At 37.7% G+C, this 22,283-nt stretch overlaps 1 protein-coding gene across 3 annotated transcripts; it reads left to right on the top strand.

The window, feature by feature from the left end:
* Positions 1-18,334, top strand: ndnl2 (necdin-like 2). 3 transcript variants are annotated; one of them, XM_048178162.1, is made up of 12 exons: positions 2-139; positions 372-434; positions 647-772; positions 2,749-2,862; positions 4,092-4,155; positions 4,304-4,383; positions 4,468-4,562; positions 7,646-7,725; positions 7,810-7,852; positions 7,941-8,003; positions 9,158-9,272; positions 18,094-18,334. In XM_048178162.1, exons 2-12 carry the CDS (start codon positions 384-386, stop codon positions 18,175-18,177), a joined length of 915 nt encoding a protein of 304 aa, XP_048034119.1. In that variant the 5' UTR covers positions 2-139; positions 372-383; the 3' UTR covers positions 18,178-18,334. The 3 variants fall into 3 exon arrangements, 2 of the variants coding, with proteins under 2 accessions (XP_048034119.1, XP_048034120.1); XR_007182957.1 differs by lacking the exon at positions 7,941-8,003 and having other exon boundaries at positions 1-139; positions 7,810-7,880; XM_048178163.1 differs by lacking the exon at positions 647-772 and having other exon boundaries at positions 3-139.
* Positions 18,335-22,283: the final 3,949 nt, after the last annotated feature.

Below are 22,283 nucleotides of genomic sequence, written 5' to 3'. Positions count from 1 at the left end.
ATACTTGCCCCTGGTCTAGACGGTTGTTGTCCAGCAGATGGCAGTGTGACGATGTTCAGCTGTTAGCTCATTGTCATTCATCAGCAGCAGAAGAAACAACCGGGAAACTGCTTTGATAGGAATTAAACATCACTGACAGGTGAAAACATTTTTAAACACCTTATCATGTATTATTATCAACATTATTTACATAATTTACTCAAACATATGTAACGTTAATGTTAGTGGTTGATCTAAATGAATCTGTTGGTCCTGATGTTGATATCTTAAATTGTATTGCGTTTGTAACATCCAAAATGAGAAACTACACGGATTTATGTGTTTTATTTATTTCCATTTTGTGTCTGTATGTGTGTGTATGTAATACTCAGGGATCGGTCGTTATGTCTCAGAGGAAGAAAGCGGTTTCAGCTTCTCTGAATAAAACTCAGAGAGTAAGTAATCACACTCAGGTGTTTAAACAAAATATACTTATGTTAAGTTATGAATATGATAGTATATGATTAAATTGTTGCACGGTGTGAGAGATCACATTTGAACCGATGTATAATGTATAATGGCAATATATAATCATCTAAGGAGAAAACCAACCATCAAGATCGTGTTCTCAAAGTGTTGATCTAGCTTTCAAATTATGTTTATACAGGGTTCCCACTCTTTCATGAACACCAGATTCAAGGACTTTCAAGGACTTTTTCAAGCACCGTTTATTTTATATCAAGCACCTATCAAATTCACATTACATATGGAGTGTCATGAAAGACCTCTTACAGTACGTAACATTTTAATCATACTATTGCATATGCACCCATTTTAACCCGGAAGAGGAACAGAATCATTTGTACGTTAATTTTGGAAATATATATTTGCAGCTTTCTTATCCCTAAATGTTAATAATTATTCCATACTAGTTTTGGTTTTCATTTTTTATGAATCATTACTTCAGTAAAAACATTATAATATAGAGAGAATATTGTAAAAATACATTTTGCAATTGAGTGAAAAAAAAGGATTATATGGATCGTAAATGTGGCTTTAAGTCAGAATATATACAATATATTATAGTTCACGAGTTCACATATCCATATAATTAAATACAGTAAAGTTATGCGTATTTGGCGTGCTGTCCGGGGAGAGGGCTCCGAGCTTGAAATTTTGGCCCAAACCCAGAGTACTCCCCTCGGTGTGGTAAAAGTAGATAGAACTATAAGTGAGGAGATGGGGTGGAGGAGGGATGCTGATAAACTCTCAGACGAACAGAGGTAAGTCTGCTGTATTTATACCTCTAGTCATTGGTTGAGTTGAGTAAAACTGAATGCTCTCCACCTGTGCTAATTAGGTTAATCTGAACTTGCTCCTCCCGAACTTTGTTAAGAAAACATCATATATAAGCTTGCAATTCTGAGAAAAAAAAAATCAGAATTGTAATTTATATATCACAATTCTTATGAGTTTCTTGTTAAAGCTACTGTAATTGAAAAAAAAAATGAAATTGAAAAGAAATTGGAAAAAAAAAGGAAATTCTGTCATTATTTACTTACCATAAGAGTTGTTTAAAACCCAAATACATTTCTTCTGTTGAACATCCGAGTTTTTTTTTGAAGAATGTGGGTAACCAAACAGCTGGTCCCCAGTGAGTTCCATAGTAGGAAAGAAAATACTATGGATGTCAATGGGTAGTAGGAAATGTTTGGTTACCCACGTTCTTCAAAATGTGTTCTTTTGTGTTCAGCACAAGACAAATGAATACAGGTTTGGATCAACTTTAGAGTGACAGAATTTTCATTTTTTTCACAAGTCGCAGCATTTGTTGTCTGTCCCTTTAAGGCTCTTGCGCGCATTTAATATATTGACACGGATTCGATTTTCTCTCAACTGCTGAACTTTACACTTAACCGATGGTGTAGTGTAAACCTTGTGTGTATTGACTGTATTAGCAGAATAAGATGCGAATGATAACTTTGTCCAGCAAATGCAGTGTTTGACAGGGTTTTAGAGTGTGCGCGCTTCGGCTCAGAGAAGCCTGTGTTAGACGAGCACGCAGATAAAATGTTTCACTGGCAAGGCTTTAAAACGCATGCAAATAATAAACTTTTGTGATTGTGAATAACTGCAGTGTTCCGTGAGTATAACTCTATCGCTGTTTTAACATGTGATGTGAATGTATGTCGCTTTGTACTGCACAGTATGTTGAGACAGAGGCGCCAGGACTGCAACTAACTGACAGAAAGCGATATAGCACGATACAATATTTCTTCAAAAGCAGATCATGGAGACCTTTTAATCGTCCACGATCAAAATCGCACACACCTATAAGAATGTTCATTTCGGACACAACAAGTGTCACAGCTCAAATGTCCAAGCCCTGCCTAATAACAAGTAAGGGAAAGTACCGCAATAGAAAACACTCGGAAACTGATTGTAAAATAATATTCCAAAACAAATATACTAGGACTAAGAGGGGCATCTTATAATAAATTTTCACAAAATTTGTTTCAAATTTAATTCAAGCACTTTCAAGGACCAATATTGTTTTCAAGTACTTTCCAGGCCTTGAATTCATGTGTCTGAAATCCAAGTACTTTCAAGTACTTTCAAGAAGCGTGGGAACCCTGTTTATAGCAAAGCGCAGGTAAACAGAAGGAAACAGAATTTTGAGAGCTGCTTGAGTAATAAGTTAAACACTGTATATCAACATATATTGTCAATGATATTGTGAGATTGATTGTATGTGTGTGTGGACTGCAGCGCTCTCAGTTATTGCTGAATGAGGGTGATGAGGATGCAACCTTCAGCCAGATAACATCATCACAGGTCCAGAGAGCTCGAGAGAACTTCACATCTGATCAGATAGACCGCAAGGTACCTGTGAAGTCATTGATGATATTCATTTCTTTTTAAATCATATTCTGCATGTGAAACAGTCTGGTAATTAAACATCTGTGCTGGAGAGTTACTGAAAAGTTGTGAGTTAACCCTCTGTAAAAGTAGATTCCGTACTGATGGAGTTCAGTATGAATATGTATGCTTACTTTTCTATAAGCTAGTGTGCTCCAAACTGCTACTTTCTTACAAGAGTACAATAATAATAATGATTTAAAAATAAATTTGCAAATAATATTATAATGTTGTGTAGTTTATCATAATATAGACACAGCCAGTTTTATTCATTGAGAGATTTATTCGTGAAGAAATAATTACCTAATAATTTTATTGGAGTCATACACTCATGATGAACAGTTAGTCTATGCCATGCATGCATTAATTTGAACCACAACAGCTATTATGGAGGTGGCTTGATGTAGAGCAGGAAATGCAGATAACTTGATCTTGACCCTTAAGAAACTTTAATTAATGTTGGCATGTAAACAAATCTTCTTCAAACGTAAAATTAAACTAATTGCTAATTACAACACTGAAATAAAAATATAAAACCTGTACTAGAAATCATGAATATAAATATAAGTGCAAATTTCATTGATCTATTATAACTTTTATGTTGTTGTAGCTTGGCTGTTTTCTTAAAGGTCCAGAAATTCATCAAGCTTTTCGTCAGGTGTCTTTTTTAATTATATGATGCCACTACATTGCTGTCTTTCAATGCAGTCAATCGCTGCATTGCTGATCATGGTTTTGAGTATCAATACATCTGCCCTTTTCAATAAACACAAGAGCGCACAGTAATCTCAGACAATTTAATTAAGATATTTTAATCCAATCCACAAATTTGTTTGAAGAACCAAATTAGGCAGTTCAGTTATCACGATTAGAAGATCTGGCATCTGTCAAATCATCTCAGATTTATTAAGTGAGGTATGAAGAACGGACCCCATTTCATTGTTGATTCAGTTCAATAACTGTGTAAAGTTCATCGAATATGAAATTAGTTCAATTTATTTATAAAAGCAGCTCTGCAGAAAACAATGTCATTGTCTAGCTTAGTTCAGCTCTCAATAATCCAATAATGTCAGTGCAGTCAGATCAATAATATTGCTGAATATTAAGTGTTTCCAACTAAGCAAGCCAAAATGTTACAAAAATGTTAATCAGTAATAGTTATATTTTAATATATTTCTCTGCTTTATGCCAAGGTGGCAGAGGTGGTCCAATTCATCTTGATTAAAGACCAAAAAAAAATACCCATTCGAAGAGCAGGTTTGTCTTCTATAGTCAGTATATTACACTTTATTAGATCCCTATTATAGTTCTGCTTTTTAGAGAAATAATTATTCATAATAGAAATATTGTATTTATATTTGAAACATTTTTTTTGTCTTTCCTGACTTTTGACTGATTTCTGCAGATATTGGCAAACATGTGATCAAGGATTACAAACACATCTATACAGATATCATCAACAGAGTTTGCCGTACATTTGAGCAGGTACAACATGTGGAGAATACCATGACTAAATGGCCTTTTATGGGTGTGAATTTGAGCAGAGATGAACTCATGTATTTGATGCAGGTGTTTGGATTAAAGCTGGTGGAGACTGATCCCAAAAATCACATTTATATCCTGATCAATAAGCTGGAGCCCATTCATGGAGAGCCTGTGAGCATGTAAGTAACACACACACACTTTGGATAAACACTACTATAACACGCTTCCACGTACATGTATGCATTAGTCCCCCCCCCCCCCCCCACACACAAATAGCACAAATTCATCTTCTTTGAATCCTGTTTTCAAAATTTGCGTTTTTAGGCCCCCAAAATGCTTTTGTCATGTAAATGAACGGCCAAAACACATAAAAAGTTTTCCATTTTTAGTTGAACTTAAAGCTGCTGCAGCGGTCCCTTATTAGTGCTTCTACTTGATGTGCTTCTGCAGTAATTCAATTTATAAGTTTTAAGTAGGTTTGCAAAGGGGCGTAAAGTTTGTGATACATTTCCGGAAACTTCCCATGGGAACTTAACCTGGGGAATTTTTTTTTTTCTGGAAGCTTAACAGGAATTTATGGAAATTTGAAATTTTATATAAATTTATATAAAATGTATACAAACATAAAAATAAACATTAATAAAAATGTATTTCTGTGATGCAAAGCTGAATTTTCAGCAGTCATAACTCCAGTCTTCAGTGTCACATGATCATTCAGAAATCATTCTAATATGCTAATTTGATACTCAGTTATCAACAGTTGTGCTGCTTGTTTTTGGAACCTGTGATACTTTTTTCAGGATTCATTGATGAACAAAAAGTTAAAGAACAGTATGGAGTCAAAATGCCTTAAAGTTTTGCACAAAAATAAAGTTTTGCAAAACACAAAAAAGAATTGAGCAATAAAAAAATGTTTTGCAAACAAAAATAAAGAATTGCAAAGGAAAATAAAGTATTGAGCGGAAAAAGTTTTGCAAACAAAAATAATAAATTGCAAAATAAAATAAAAATTGCAAAAATAAAAATATAATCAATTACAAAAGTCAATGACAGCTGTAATCCTATTTTATCTTTGCCACATATTTTTCATGCTCAAACCTACTAAATCATTTGCAACGCTCATTTTATTCTGCGTTTCAGTCAAGTGTGCGCTCACGATACCGGTTTTCCTTTGCACTGCACTTTTCTGTGCGGATCTCTTTATGGCACTGGTTTGACGTGGGAGTGGAGTCAAGAAATGGGGGCACGCCCCTGCGAAATGCATTGGAGGGAAACGTAATCGGCGACAGGTGAAATAATTCTTTGAAATGGTTAAAAATAATGAATGGTTTGTTTTTGTTGGTTTGTTTAGCATATGTTGTCGCCGATTACGACCTCCTCCAATGCATTTCTTATAGTAATATGACCCGTTGCGCTCTGTCTCCCTGCCTGTATCCACTTCTGTGTCCTTAAACATTCGTTTTTGGGGTCGACAGCTTATAAAAACTTATTTCTGGGTTTTTTAGCTTGTTAGTTGCATTGTCACACAGCAGCTTTTAAGCATTGTTCTGTTTTTTTTAATGAGTCAGAAAAGACAAGAAGGCAGCCTCACGCAATACAAAGTCAATGGAGACAGTTGGATTGTTTTTTCCCCGGTGGGCATGGTTTTCAGATTATAATAAATGCGCTCTGTGTCTATGCTTGATCTGTTCTGTTGTGATCTGCGTCTCCTGCTGATGACGTGTTTCGCGGGGGCGTGCCCCCTTTTCTTGACTCCACCCCCACATCAAACCAGTGCCATAAAGAGAACCGCACAGAAAAGTGCAGCGCAAAGGAAAACTGGTATTGTGAGCGCAGGCTTGACTGAAACGCAGAATAAAATGAGCGTTGCAAATGGTTTAGTAGGTTTGAGCATGAAAAATATGTGGCAAAGATAAAATAGGATTATAGCTGTCATTGATTTTTGTAATTGATTATATTTTTATTTTTGCACTACGTTATTTTATTTTGCAATTTATTATTTTTGCTTGCAAAACTTATTTTTTCTGCTCAATACTTTATTTTTCCTTTGCAATTCTTTATTTTTGTTTGCAAAACATTTTTTTATTGCTCAATTCTTTTTTTTGTTTTTGTTTTGCAAAACTTTATTTTTGTGCAAAACTTTAAGGCATTAATTTGACTCCATAGAACAGCGTTTATTCAAAATAGAAATCTTTAATATCACTTTTTATCAATTTCACACATCCTTGCTGAATAAAAGTATTAATTTAAAAAAAAAAGAAAAAAAAAATACTGACCCCCAAATTTTGAACGGTAGTAAATATTGTTATAAAAGATTTCTATTTTAAATAAATGCTGTTTTTTAACTTTTTAATCATCAAAGAATCCTGAAAAAAAAGTATCACAGGTTTTAAAAAATATTAAGCAGCACAACTGTTTCCAACATTGATAAGTGAGTATCAAATTATCATATTAGAATGATTTCTGAACGATCATGTGACACTGAAGACTGGAGTTATGACTGCTGAAAATTCAGCTTTGCATCACAGAAATAAATTATATTTTAATAGATAGATACTTTATTAATCCATCGCAGGAAATTGTATGTAATGTATATTAAAATAGAAAACCATTATTTTCAATTGTAATTATATTTCACATTACCGTTTTTTTCTGAATTTTTGATCAAATGTGTATGTTATAGAGAAATGCACAGTGCGTGCGGGGTGTATGGCCTCAATAACCCTGCAGTAAGTAGTGTGCTGTGTGAATGTAATTGAGGAATGTGCAGGGTAAAAAATTCAACTGAAATTGCATTAAATCTGGTTGTTTTAACCAAGATTATGCTGCAAGATGTTTTTTTTTCTCCAACTACATTTAAGTTCCCTGTTATGAGCTAACCTACGATTTTGAAAATTCCATGTTTATTCCCATATATTCCCGTTAATTCCCATGGAATGTTTCCAGCCTTGTAAATTCCTGGGATTTGCAACCCTAGTTTTAAGTCAAGTCACCTTTATTTGTATAGCACTTCGTACAATACAGTTTGTTTCAAAGAAGCTTGAGCACATAATTGCGTGAGCAGGGCGTATTTATTTTCCCAAATGGGCTGATTCTGAACAGACTGTATCTTTTGAACTTCCTGTTGCCATGAAAATATCAACAGGTATTGGCGAAAATAGACAAACTGACTGACTCTGAGCTGACCTTTTGTGAGATTCATTCAAACACACCTGCACTAGTCTAGCTGTTTTGTGCTGCACTGATTCTTCTATTCACACAGGCGTCCTGAAAACCCAAAGAAGGGTCTGCTATTTGTCATTCTCAGTGTCATTTTCATGAAGGGTGGTGTCATCAAAGAGAGTGAGTGCTTGGCCATTCACACAATCACATTACTCTTCAGTTTCGATGGATGGTTTGTTAATGTGTTTTCCATGAATGCTATAGATCTGGTGTGGAATACACTCAAGAAGCTGCGGGTGGATCCAGGGTTTGTGGACAAGATTCTTTTGGAAAAAGTAATTTTACTGTTACTTTTCTTTAAATAATTCACTTGTGATACTTGTGTCTCATCACAGGGAGAAACATGACGAGTTTGGTGATGTAAAGAAGGTGGTCACAGATGAGTTTGTACGGCAGAAGTAAGAGAATGTGTCTTTCTGCAACAAAATGATTGGTTTTCTTTAAAGGTGATAAAGAGGATCTTTTCGTCGACTGAGAAACCAGAGACTGTTACTGAGTTTTTGAAATGAGCGCATGCGTAAGAACAGCCCCCCCTCCTTTCGAGGGAACGCCTCCCAAAACTCGTGCACGAGTATTGGAAAACGAGTGTTTACCACCGGCATTCGCTGTATCGTGTTAGTGGATTCATTATGTAGGACTCACCGCAGGTAACTCATAATCTGCCGTTGTTACTCCTGTCTCCGGACAAAAACATTGCATGCGGCGCCTGTGGAGTGTAGAAAGTTACTGGAGCGCGCATCCGCGCTGGTCTCTCACAAGGAACGTCATGGCAGTGATTGACAAGCCAGAGGGCCAATCCGTGCACGTCTCTCACAAGGAGTGTCACGGCAGTGATTGACAAGCCAGAGGGCCAATCATTTACGCGATGATCGCGTAAATGATTGGCTGATGTTTTTAAGGCCCTACCTCGTGCACAGATGATGTATATTAATATTATTCCTTTCAGTGCACTTAATAAATAGTATTTTATCAGTTAGTAAAGACAGTTTCAAGTAATATTGCAAAAATGTATAAAACAAAACATCCTCTTTAGCACCTTTAAATAGTGCAAAGTAACCCCTCCTAATTTGACCCAAGCCCTCACTTTGAATACTCGTAACTCAGGCTACAAGTACAGCAACTGATGTGCTCAGAGGTTGTGGGTTTGAGTCCCAGTGAGAATTGGTGTGTTCAGAGCTGCTGTTCCTTAGACCATGAACAGGTGGTTTATATCACACCATAGACAATGAAGGGGTCTAGCAGAATGAAGGCAAAGAAAGATTCATGATCTTCATCAGATGACTCCTGACATGTTTCTTTGACTTCTGAACCATTCAAGCTAGCAAGACAACAATTATAACCATTGGCATTGAGCAACTGTTTGGAAAGATTTCTAGTCAAGAGGGACTGTTAATGAAATTGGTGTACTGAGAGTGACTTAAGATAAAGCCTAGAGGGTAATGGTTAAAGATCTTTGGGCTGAAGGCACTTTTGACAGCTTTTTTACATTGAGACACACCTGCAGGTCAAGTTAGCAAAACTTTTTCATTTTTATTTCACATGTCTGTTTCAGATATTTGGAGTATGTGAAGATTCCTCACACAGAGCCGGTGGAATATGAATTCCGCTGGGGACTGCGGGCAGAGAAGGAGGTGTCCAAACTCAAGATACTGGAGTTTGTTGGAGAGGTTTGTTCTTTTTTACTTATTACATTCACCCAGGGATGTGCAGAGAGTTTCTCATAGGCAGGGGATCAATTTTAAAAAAGGGGAAATCTATAGCTATAATTTGACCACAGTATTATTGTTGATAATTTTTGTACGTTCTATTCATTTTGAAAATGGGCAGGGGATTGTGCCATTAATGTAATTTAAAATAATGTTTAATGTTTATGAACGTAATTAGAGGTGCATTGATAAATCTTTTTTTTTTCTTGTTTAACATTATTACTGTATTGTTCTGAATAAAAGATGACACCCCACCTCCCTATTTTTTCAAGATGAACATTTTGGAACAACAAATCTTGTATTTTATAAAGAAAATCTTCATAAAGAAAGTCTTTTTGCGCTCGTGATCTTCGAACTTTACACTCTGACACACCATATATGTATTTCTTGGCTCACTCGTTTTACATATATTTGACATCACCTATTGTAGTGGGAGTATTATTGACATGTAAAAGTCTAGACCCTGAATATAAGACAAACATGTTTTTTCAAATGTATCTCTAAGAAAAAAACATCTTATATTCGGAACAAAACAGTAGTGTGGGGCGCGCCTCCCTGGGGGGCCGCAAGGACAAGTCAGGAGAGGCGTGGAGGAGTAGGGCTATATCCTGGCGACAAATGTCATTTGATTAGGGATGGGTATCGTTAAAGGGTTAGTTCACCCAAAAATGAAAATTCTGTCACTTATTACTTACCCTCATGCCATTCCTCACCCGTAAGACCTTCGTTAATCTTCGGAACACAAATTAAGATATTTTAGTTGAAATCCGATGGCTCCATGAGGCCTCCATAGGGAGCAATGGCACTTCCTCTCTCAAGATCCATAAAGGTACTAAAAACATATTTAAATCAGTTCATGTGAGTACAGTGGTTCAATATTAATATTATAAAGCAACGAGAATATTTTTGGAGCGCCAAAAAAAAAAAAAAAAAAAAATGACTTTAGTGATGGCCGATTTCAAAACACTGCTTCAGGAAGATTCGGAGCACAAATGAATCAGTGTATCAAATCATGATTCAGATCGTGTGTCAAACTGCCAACAGCTGAAATCACGTGACTATGGCGCTCCGAACAGCAGATTCGATATACTGATTCATTTGTGTTCCAAATGACTACTGCGCTGGTGAGCGTTGTAGTCGTTGTAGTCCAGAGCTGCGCTTGGAGTATTTACAACAGTGTGATTCACTGAAGGAACCTGTAGGGGGAGCTTCGCAAATCTTACTGAGTTCCGCTTTAAAGCTTTAACGACTACAACACTCACCAGTGCAGTAGTTTTGCAAATACAGTACAAGAAATCTTGATGGAGGTGGGTAATTTTCGAAATTGTCTTATAAAGTCATAATATATACATTGTTTTTGAATTACTGTAAAGCATTTTGTCACTCTCGCGTGAACGTGAACATGAGGCAAGATTGTGTCGGGTCGGTGCAGCTCAAATTGCAAGTGCTGTTTTCTGGCGTAAGCGTGCCAGAGGGTGTTAGTGCATGCCTCAAACACACCACTACAAGTCAATTAACCATTCGTAAGGACTTAGAAAATTATTTATGAAGGTAAAAAAAGTTACTTGTTTTGCTTTAAGTTTGGGTTTAGGGAGGAAGGAACACGCACAGCTGTGAAGAGAATGAAGGTGTGCTAGACAACTAGTTTTTAATAGTTTTACCTCAGATATCTTCTTTATGATCCTTGGAAGCCAAAATTGAAATCAAAAATAAAATTTGCTTAATAATCACAGTCCTAAAGTGTAAGCAGATGTTTAGTTGTTTAGTTCTCTCTTCCATCGTCACCATTAAACAGGGTTTAAATGTTGTGCGCGCACTGTAGCTCCTCTGCATGAGCGCGATCTCTCTTCTGGATTGCAAAAGCAAAAATGCATCATAGACAAATGTCCTAATATTATTGCATACAGACACAGCTGGCGACTCTGGCGAGATAGAATTCACAAGATAATGTCTATATAGCAATAATAAATGTATGTGTATTTTCTTCATAATTTCTCCAGTACCGATAGCAGAACCGTTAACGTCAGAGCTTATCGATACACCAGTCTTTCAGAATTTAGCCCCGGGGGGCCAATTTAATACCGGGTTTCGGTACCCATCCCTACATTTGATAGAGATTTTATAATTGCGGTATGTAAATCAGTGTATCCGCACAGGACTTAAAATTACTGACATGTTAGAGTGATTGTAGGCGCGTGTTTGTCCTATTTTTAGATCCTTGGTTTTGACGTGTTTTTGTTTTCTTTAAAGGTCCCGTTTTTCGTGGTTTTTTGAAGCTTTGATTGTGTTTATAGTGTGCAATATAACATGTGTTCATGTTTCGCGTGTAAAAAAACACAGTATTTTTCACATAATTTACTTATCTGTATACCACTGTTTCCACTGTCATAAAAACGGGCTGATGACTTCCTTGTTCTATGAAGTCCCTCCTTCAGAAAGTAGAGGGATGTAGTCCAAACTGGCCGTTCGATGTAGGCGACTTCTGTTAAATAAAATATCTCGCTTGGCATTGAACTTTGAGCTTTAAAATTTTACAGATTTTATTTATACTCTAACAACAACATTACACACTAACTAAAGTTTGAAACATGGGATCACGAAGAACGGGACCTTTAACAAAATTAAAATAAAAATAAAAAATATTCCAATCCATTTATTGTCCATTTTTGGTCAAAAACAAACAACAACAAAAAATAAAGAAAGAAAAGAATTGTCTATTTCATGCATTTTACAAAACAATCCATTCAAGTACATTATGCAGGGGTGTGATTCTTCCGGAAAAATCCGGAAATCCGTCTTTTCCGACCTGAAAATGATGCTCTCGTAAATCATGCAAAAAAAATTGGGGGTGGGGGGTCAGGGTTGTACGGAGCCCCTAAAGGGACAAGGTGGTAGAAAAAAAAATGGGAAGGAAGGAAATTTTACTTGGTGGTGGAAAAAAATTTGGGATGGGAGGAATTTTTTTTTTTTTTCAAATCTTTGCGTTCCCTCGCAAAGAATGCGTTCCCTCGCAAAGATGTTTTGCGTTCCCTCGCAAAGATGTTTTGCATTCCCTCGCAAAGATGTTTTGCGTTCCCTCGCAAAGTTATAATTGTTCCCTTGCTGTGAGCTCGGACAAACACTTCCTCTTTAATGTCCCGCTGGCTGGCAGTAGTGTTTTAGTTAGTAACATACGTTAATAATGCACACAAATAATGCGCGGCTCATAGAGTTTGAACTTGTTGGACTCAAAAATGAATGCAGTCAGTGCTTATGTCAAGCAGTTCGGTTGGTAATATATTCACAGATTCAAGCTTCCCGGATTAATAACTCGTGAGCTAAACGTTGTTAAAACACAAATGCAGCTACTTCCAATCATAGTAGCCTAGACAACAAGCTACAACAACCCAATTTTCCTCAAATGTGTTTTATAATAAATTGGTCTCTATGAGCAGGCGGCGGAGATACACGCCTGAAGGGACCGTCTGAAAAGTGCAAGGGAACGATTATAACTTTGCGAGGGAACGCAAACATCTTTGCGTGGGAACGCAAAACATCTTTGCAAGGGAACGCAATCTTTGCGAGGGAACGCAAAACATCTTTGCGAGGGAACGCAAAAGATTTGAAAAAAAAATAAAAAATTCTCCCGTCCCAAATTTTTTTCCACCACCACATAAAATTTCCTTCCTTCCCATTTTTTTTTCTACCACCATGTCCCTTTAGGGGCTCCGTAGGGTTGCGCCGGTTGCGATGGGTCGAGTATTGGTAAACATAATGACCGCTCACCGCTGTCAACGTTTTTTGTGCCTCTGATTCATGTCGTCATGTCACTCCGCAAGTAGTCCAATCATTTGTCACGATTGAAGTTCAAAGTGTACGCGCACTGTTATGAATGCGCACACAACCGCGCCCAACCATCTACTCACGTGAACAGCTTCAGTGAACACTGATGATTCAGATAAGCAAATCCATATTGTCTTTCATTTTTATATGCAGGTCTAGTAAAATTTAACCAATCTATTGATCATTTTTGTCATGATTCCATAACATTAATGTTAAACGATTCTGGGCTAATTTAGCAAAGTAACGGCAAGGCTGCCAACTCTCACGCAATTGACCCAATTCTCACGCTCTCACGCCACACCCCCATATTCTCACACAGACTCGTGCAGCAGCGAGGAAAAAAAAAATCGCGCCGCATGATCTCGCAAAGCAACGCGCAGAGAGACCAGACAGACAGTGTACAGACTAGTGAGTTTTTGTGACAATTGTGAGGGAAATACACAATTTATTCCCATAAACGGTGTAGTCAGCCGTTCCCATCTGCACCGTGTGAATTGTGAACGCAGGCAGGTCAGTGAGTTACAGGGCGCTCCGTGTCTCCGTCCAGTTTAGGCTAGTAACTAATAGGCCTATGCTGTTATATAGTTTATAGGGGTGTGACGAGCGAGACTAAATTGTGACGAGATTTCTCGTCGAGGCGAAAAGTAGTCTGTGATGTTGCCATGACAGAGTGTTAGGATGATTAGGAAAGAATATGCCACCTCTACGTTTACATTACGCCTCCACTGTCCTTTTGCTTTGTATTTAAATAAAAAAAAACATTTAATTCAGTTGGATAACAGTCGCCTCCGCTCCATATTCACAGAGTTACACGCGATCACGAAAGTGAAAGTAAACGCGAGCGCGCATTCAAACAAGATTTCAATACCCCGCATTTTGAAAGCGGCTCCCTGATGAATACAGATATCTCTCAATATGAAAGCTATTTTAGGCTGGGCAATGTAGTTGTAACCATCTCTTAGCGCTGTATCAAAGAAAAATTGGTCTTATTTGCACTTTGAATATTGAGAGAGTGCGATTATGGTTGCATTTATTGTAAAGTGTTACCATAAAAATGAATAACAGTTTTCTCTTAATCTTATTAAGCACAAACAGTAAGGTTTCATTTGTTAACATTAGTTAATGCACTGTGAACTATCATGAACTAACAATGAATGACTATTTTTATTAACTAACATTAACATGTTAGATTAATAAATACTGTAGCACATATATTGCTCATTGTTAGTTGATGTTGGTTAATACATTAATGTTAATAAATGAGACCTTATTGTAAAGTGTTACCATTTTTATTTATACTGTTTTTATTTCTATGATCAGTTTGTGGAAAGGAGTTCAGTTAGGAGGTCAAAAGTTGTAGAAGTTCATAAATCATGTACAGTAAGATCTGAAGAGACTGAAATCATACAGAAGAGAAGTCAGTCAGTTGAGTTAGTGTCAAAACCTTTTACATTACTTGAGTATTGTTGTCTTTTACTGCATATGATAATTCATACTCAGAAAGTAGAACTGAAATGACATTCATTACAAGATGATTAGTTAAAACATTTCAAATACACCTGCAGACTATTTTTTTCTAGTCGTGTATTTCACCATCTTGTCTCGTCTCGTGAACTCAATCTCGAGTCTCGTCTTTTGAGATACCTGTCTCGTCACACCCCTAATAGTTTATATAGAATTAAGTTAGCATTAGCAGAGTTGTCTGTTTTGCAGCACTGAGCAGTTATTTTACATAACTTTATCATAAAAAAACAGTACAAAAGCAAGCCATGCCCCTCCATAAGCCCCTCCCCATAACAAAGCCCCGCCCCCATGGTAAGTGCACCGTATAGTTTCCTGCTTTTTTGTCCTTTGCCAATCACACCTATGATTATGGTCACATGGGTAAATGAAGAAATAAAAAGTGGAACATGCTTGTTATTAAAGGGTCATGAAACCCCCCTGTTTTACCCTGGTCGTTCACACCTCTGAGTTTCAAAAAGTCTGTGAAAATGGGCATGTAAAGCTCTGGAAAAGTGGGAGTGTAGAGGGGGGGAAGAGGGGAGAGAACAACCAATGAAGCACAGACATACAACACACTCATTATACAGAATAATGAATATCAATATATGAGCATGGAGAGAATGACAACAAACTCCCAAGCACAAGGGAGAAATGTGAAAGAATATTTAATAGGGCTAATAATAGGCTACTTTGATTACATTTACGAGCACTGCAGTCTCAAAATCAGTATTTTAGAATAATCGTGTCGTCGCGTTACAACTGTATCAGTGTCCAGTTTGCACATATAATTCATTTGAAGAAGACTTGATGAAATATGTGTGCATAACTACACCGTGCTGGTTAATGTTTGGTGCAGGAGAATGTGTGAAATAAAAACTTTAAACACGGATACTTTATTCTGTATGAGCTATGTGCCACGTGGCTAGTGTTATTAAACTCATTGCGGAGCTCCGCGCTGAAACCGAGCATATGCGCGCTCCGCCTGTATATCACAAAAACAATCGTATTTTTCATGTGTTCGTATTCAAACTCCAGTTCTGACTGCATCGCGAGCAAAATACAAACAACACACGTGCTGTGCTGAGGGAAACAGCCTATGGCTTGCGTATTTGAACGCAGCTAGAGCAGGCAGAGATGAATGAGCCGCACTTTTGAGACATTTGAATTCTCCGCTGTAATGCGATCTCAGGCGAACATATTTTCCATTTGTGCTGGTAGATTACAGCAAAACAATCCACATGCACACAAACCTCTGCTCTGGTCGCGTCGCAGGAAAACACATTGTGTTGTAGCACTGAGGAAACGAACACCAACGATATGTCTCTGAATGACAACAGACCGAGGCGAGAGAAGTGATACTTCCTCATGCATAATACCGCAATTATAATCGTATGCATACTACAGTGCAGTGATTGGATTGAATGAGCTTTATGTCATGAATATATATGTCGAGAATCTATGTCAGCATGTTCGAAAGTACACGATGACGTCAGATTTTGTGACGTTGCTCCGACTCAGCTTTTCAAACAGGAAGACAGAAATCGCTCTGAAAAATGCAAAAATAACTATTTTTCACTTATGAATAACATTAATGAGTACCTTTAGTGTTTTCAATGATGTGCAGCCTATACATATCTGTTTACATCTAAAAAAAAGTGTTTTGGGGTTTCATGACCCTTTAAAAGTGCAATAAACCACGCAGGAGAACTGAATTCAGTGCTTACATGCTGACAGGCGGCTTTCTGTGTGAGACACACTCGAAGTGCGCACAGAAAGCCGCCTCTCGGACAGTGTGCAATCACGAATTGAGTTTGGTGGCTTATTGCGCTTAAACTGTGAAATACACACATTTATGTGTCATAATACCCGTCTACAGCACCTCTCACATACACAAAATATACATATTGTTGGAAATCTCAGAAGCATAGACCAGGAGACTTTGGGATCTCTTGAAGCAGAAGTTACTCTTTATTGAGAAACACGCTGTGCGTCACTGTGGTCATCCAAAATCTAACTAATGCAGTGTATACATGATGTTTTATAGGCATTCAGTGGGCAGTCCTTAAAGGTGTTGCCCTTACACACAGCCTTAGAAGTGACCACTAAAACAAAAGCATCTGAAGACAATACAGGAAATTACCCCCGACTGTGTAGATAATAGTACCCCAAATGGTAAACAGTAGCTGGTCACGAGAACTAAGACTTTGTAAACATTCACACATAGTTTGACTTCCAGTTGGAAGATCAAAGCATTCAAATGCATAGGTGCTAATCCAATCAGTCTGACAGTATTGCCCATACCTTTACATTATCATAGAGACAAAGGCACTGCTGTATCTTGAGCTTGTCCTGCCAAATGGTCAGGATGTAGGATCCGCAGATCTTAAACAGATTCTTAAATTTGTAATTCCACAGTATACATTCTTCTTTGAAACAGTCTGTATTGTATAAAGATATAGAATATATATAACACTCATGCAATTACTACTCAATACACACATTACACACACACATAATAACATTCGCATATTCACTGCTTTTAAATCTCACATACATAGCATCCACTTTGCTTTTGGTGTTTTTTTTGTTTTTGTTTTTCCTTCCACATCATGCATTCAAATTGTGTAGTAAAATATAATATATAAATCGTGTAACCTCTGTGTAATGTTTTATACCCTTACATCAGTGGTGCAATTCTCCAGTTTCTAGAGGGCCAGAGCCCTGCACAGTTTAGCTTCAACCCTAATCAAGTCCTTCAGTATCTAAGTTTGGCACCCCTGTCTTTACATATTTGACATTTTAGCACCCATTTAACAATAACCATTATAACCTCCCTTTCTTGCCGTCTGCAAAAAAACGTGGTGATCTATATAGTGATTTATATAGATTTTTTCCATGGATAACTTTTACCTTTAATCCTAAATATGACTACAGCTTTTCAAAGTACAAATTGTTACTGTATTTATCATTACTTTATTACAAAGTAATAAAGTAATAAATAATACATTATTTCAATTTTCTCAGAGTTTGTAATTTAAATACTTGTGTATAATTAACCCTAATATTACTGCCTTGTATTAAATTAATCTTAATAAACCATGACCTCTCTTTTTCAAATGTCTTGTCCCAACCATGTTACATTTGGTCTTTTTCACCCCTGATATTTGATTTGCATCTATTGTCATGGGCTATTAATTAATAAACAGACTAAAACGCACATTGCTTTGCACATGGTTTTTAAAATAAGCTTCATTTCTTTTAAACAATTTTAGTTTTGGTTGACATGTGGCCCTGACATGTTCTTGACAGGATTTACCCTTAACTAATGACTGTTGAAAAGCCATGTTGTTTTATTCATGAGTGTAATGCATTTCAGTTGAGCACATATATTACACTAATGTATCTGAATAAGTTCTAGTGAGTAACACTGTTGTGGTATGGGTCTGTTCTCTTGAAGCTTTTTGAGCAGGATCCTCAGAGCTGGACACAGCAGTTCAGAGAGGCCAGTACTGCTGGTACCAGCAGCCAGAGGACATCGTAACCTGTGTTTCCATCAAGTTTAATGCTTTTCATTTATTACTGAACCATTTTTTTGCCCAATAGTTTTGTGTAAACACAAAAGTTATAAACACTTAACTATATTAATTGTAATATTTCTTTGTATTTTGTAAACAAAATAAAGTTATTTGACAACTCTCTCACTGCATTCACAGTGTTCTCTTACAACATTCCTGGTATGGTTTAGAGGTAATGTGGCCATAAGTGAAGCGTTAAGGCTCCGGTTGCCATAAAAACAATCAGTGACCTGAGACACCCTTAGCATAAAAAGATTCAACAGCTGAGACATAATCTGAACAAATATCACAAACATTTGATAAACAGAAATAGAATGAGTCCCAGGTGGGAGGTGGGGGGTCAAGTAACAACAGTATACGGTGTGGTTTTATGTTTTTGATGTTATTTATTTAATGGTTTGGATGTTACCTTAGATCTTGCTCTACCACACCCATATGACATTAATTTTATTTGTGCAGCAGATCTGCCAGTTCTTGTTGTCAGATGTTACTCCGCTCTTCCAGAAAGGCATTTGCAGGTTCTCAAACATGTCTGGGGGGACATATGGTTACACATGGTTTGGCTCTGTGAGGATGATCAGCTGTCCTTCTGTCTCCCTGTAACAGGACTATGGCAGGTTCATGCAGGTGATCATGGACACTGGGCATCTTTCCTGGTGTTTTCAGAGTCTCTCAAGTGTCATCAATTATTTTAACCATGACCTTAACAGCCTACCACCTGTCTTATGGACTGTTCCACAGGTGCATGTGCAAAAATTGTTTATGGTTCATTGAACAAGCATTAAAAACATTGTTTAAACCCTTTCCACTAATTTTCTGTAAAGCTTATTTGGATTTTACAAATTTTTCTTTAACATACAGTATCCTGAAAAAGGGATGTTTCTATTTTGGCCGAGATAAACTTTGTTTTTGTCAAAACCTGTATTATTTGAACTGTAAAGTTTAAATCAACTTTTTTAACAGCCATTTTATGGTTTGGATGTTACCATAGATCTTGTTCTACCATGCCCATATGACATTAATTTTATTTGTGCAGGTCTTAAAAAGCCTTAAATTTGATTTTAAAAATCCTGCAGATAGCCTGGACAGTTCATGTCAGATTTGTTGCTGATTTTAAATATTTAAACACGAGTATGGCAAGTCGTTTTTGAGATTTCTGGATTTCCCCATTCAAGTAGAGAGGACTTGGTCTTGACTGCCTGAAATAGCAGCCATATTTGCAGTGCCTCTGGGCAGCTGACTCGTCAAGTCAAGTCACCTTTATTTATATAGCGCTTTTTACAATGCAGACTGTATCAAAGCAGCTTTACAGTGATAACTGGCAAATAATTTTGGCTGCACAGCAGCTCTTAAAGAAAATGGTGTCATTGACCAGCTTAAATAAATTCAGTATTGATTCATTCCGTTGTAAAAATCAATAGTTATTCATTTTGGTAATTTATCTATACATCAGCACTGGGGAAAACAGTGATGTCATTGTCCAGCTCATTTCTGTTCGCATACAATGGTGGCAGGCAGATCAGAAACATTGTTGAATATCAAGTGTCCCCAACTAAGCAAGCCAAAGGCGACAGCGGCAAGGAACCCAAACTCCAACAGGTGACATCAGGTGACCAACCGGCGACAAAAATGGATAAAAAAACCTTGGGAGAAACCAGGCTCAGTCGGGGGGGCAGTTCTCCTCTGGCCAACAGCGAACAGTGCATGATTATGATTCAGGCAGCGTTACAGGTCATAAGTCCGATTGGGATCGCAGCAGTCAAAATATTTAATCCAGTTTCATCTAGTGAACAGACTTTTCTTGAATGGGGCTTTATCTGGGCTAACCAGTAATGTTCTTCCACATCCTGATTAAGTAATGCATTTCTATGTATCTACAGATAATAAAGTTATGAGATTTCTTGTGATGGGACCATAAAAATACTCCAGAAAAGACTTGATTTAATCTCTGTGTGGAGGAGTTGGATGTATGCCAGGTCTTCAAAAAACAGAAGACTAGGAAAGCTTCAGGCCCAGATGGTGTTTCACCTGCCTGTTTAAAAGTGCGCTGACCAACTGGCCCCAATCTTCACACAGATCTTCTGGAGCAGTGTGAAGTTCCCTGCTGCTTTAAACACTCCACTATCAATTCCTGTCCACAAAAAAAAAAAAAAAAAATTACTGGACTTAATTACTACAGACCTGTCGCTCTCAGGTCTGTGGTCATGAAGTTGTTTGAAAGACTGGTGTTGGCCTACCTGAAGAACATAACTGGTCTCCTGCTGGACCCCTTGCAGTTTGCCTAAAGAGCAACCAGGTCTGTGGATGATGCAGTCAACATGGGATGCATTATACCTGGGACTTATGCAAGGATCTTATTTGAGGACTTCAGTTCGGCCTTCAATACCATCATGTCTGAACTTCTCACAACCAAACTGACCCAGCTCACCGTGCCCACCCCAATCAGTCAGTGGATCACCAGCTTTCTGACCAGACAAGCAACAGCTAGTGAGACTAGAAAAACTCACATCCAGGACTCTTACCATCAGCACTGCCTCCCCCCAGGGTTGCGTGTTCTTTTCAATGCTCTTCTCCCTGTATATGAACGACTACACTGCAAAAGACCCCTCTGACAAGCTTCTGAAATTTGCAGATGAAACAAAAGTCATTGGCCTTACTCAAAATAGTGATGAGTCTGCTTAACACAAAGCATCCCTGAAGTGTCAGCAGAGATTGTGTCAACTAGACCATCCCCTGTGAAGGCCTCATTGACACGACAGCCAGTGGCACAGATCCCCAACAAACCGTTTCTATACCGGCGTGATGAATGCGATCTTCAAATAGATGTAACTGGATTAAATATTTTGACTTATGACCTGTAACACTGCCTGAATCATAATCATGCACTGTTCGTTGTTGGCCAGAGGAGAACTGGCCCCCCGACCTTTCTCCCAAGGTTTTTTTTATCCATTTTGTCACCTTTTGGAGTTTGGGTTCCTTGCCACTGACACCTTTTGGCTTGCTTAGTTGGGGGCACTTGATATTCAACAATGTTTTTGATCTGCCTGCATTGACGCCATTGTATGTGAACTGAAATGAGCTGGACGATGACATCACTGTTTCCTCCAGAGCTGCTGTATAGATAAATGAACTAGGGGGGCGCGCAAGATGGCGACCGTTGAGGAGGTAGTTTTCAGAAGCTGAGGAGAAAAGTTTGTTCCTTCACCTCATATCGTTCTTTTTTGTTGAATAAATTGACCAATCGGATGTTTAAATGTAATATCTTATTTTTTAACAACCAAATAACCCGGATAGTTGCTGTAAATTGCATTTGAACGTTGAATCTGACCCAGTGAGACTGCATCGAATGGCGGAAAAACGAAAAGAGAGAGAGAGTAAAAGCAAGGAAATATAGCCTAACAAATCCGCTGACAAAGATGAAGAACAAAGACGACGAAGTGCACATTTATGGCAATGACATTGAAACAATGCACGCATATGTAGTGCAAGGCGCCGGCAGCGCCATAGTTCCTTTACCGGATTCAACTCCCTGCACCCCTAATCCGAAGAAAAGCAGAGATGAACCGTCCCTGTCTGAAATTCAAGAAAACATTATGCGATGCATAAATGAAAGAGTCAACGGATTAGAGGAGCTCTTAAGGGTAAATACGGTGAGCATTGAAGCTTTAAAGAAAATGACGGAATTCCTCTTCAACGAAGTAAAAGATGTCAAAGATGACATGAAACAATTGAAAAAGGACATGAAAGTGATCCATGAAGTCAGCGATGCACATGGTAAGAAAATGTCTGAGATCGACTCTAGGCTTAACGAGGTAGAACGGTACAAAAGGAGATGGAATTTGAGATTGTACGGTCTGGCGGAGCAGTTGGGTGAAGACGTAAAGGCACAGGTGGTGGATATTTGTTGTGCAGTTCTTCCAGAACTTACCAGCAAAATACAACAAGATGTGGATATCGTACACCGGCTTGGAAGAAAAATTGATGGAAATGCCACAAGAGGGAGAACCATCATTATCCAGTTTGTATCCAGATCCTTACGAGACTTGCTTTGGAAAGCGGCGAAAAACAGCAC

The sequence above is a fragment of the Megalobrama amblycephala genome, linkage group LG24 (assembly GCF_018812025.1).
Source record: "Megalobrama amblycephala isolate DHTTF-2021 linkage group LG24, ASM1881202v1, whole genome shotgun sequence".
Classification (NCBI taxonomy): Eukaryota; Metazoa; Chordata; class Actinopteri; order Cypriniformes; family Xenocyprididae; genus Megalobrama; species Megalobrama amblycephala.
This window is presented reverse-complemented; position numbering and strand designations above follow the sequence as displayed.

Excerpts from the sequence above, each read along its gene's own strand:
- ndnl2 (XM_048178162.1), top strand. The coding sequence starts at position 384 with ATGTCTCAGAGGAAGAAAGCGGTTTCAGCTTCTCTGAATAAAACTCAG. Across the intron at positions 4,384-4,467 it reads TTTGCCGTACATTTGAGCAG|GTGTTTGGATTAAAGCTGGT; the intron begins GTACAACATGTG and ends TATTTGATGCAG. Across the intron at positions 7,726-7,809 it reads GGGTGGTGTCATCAAAGAGA|ATCTGGTGTGGAATACACTC; the intron begins GTGAGTGCTTGG and ends TGAATGCTATAG.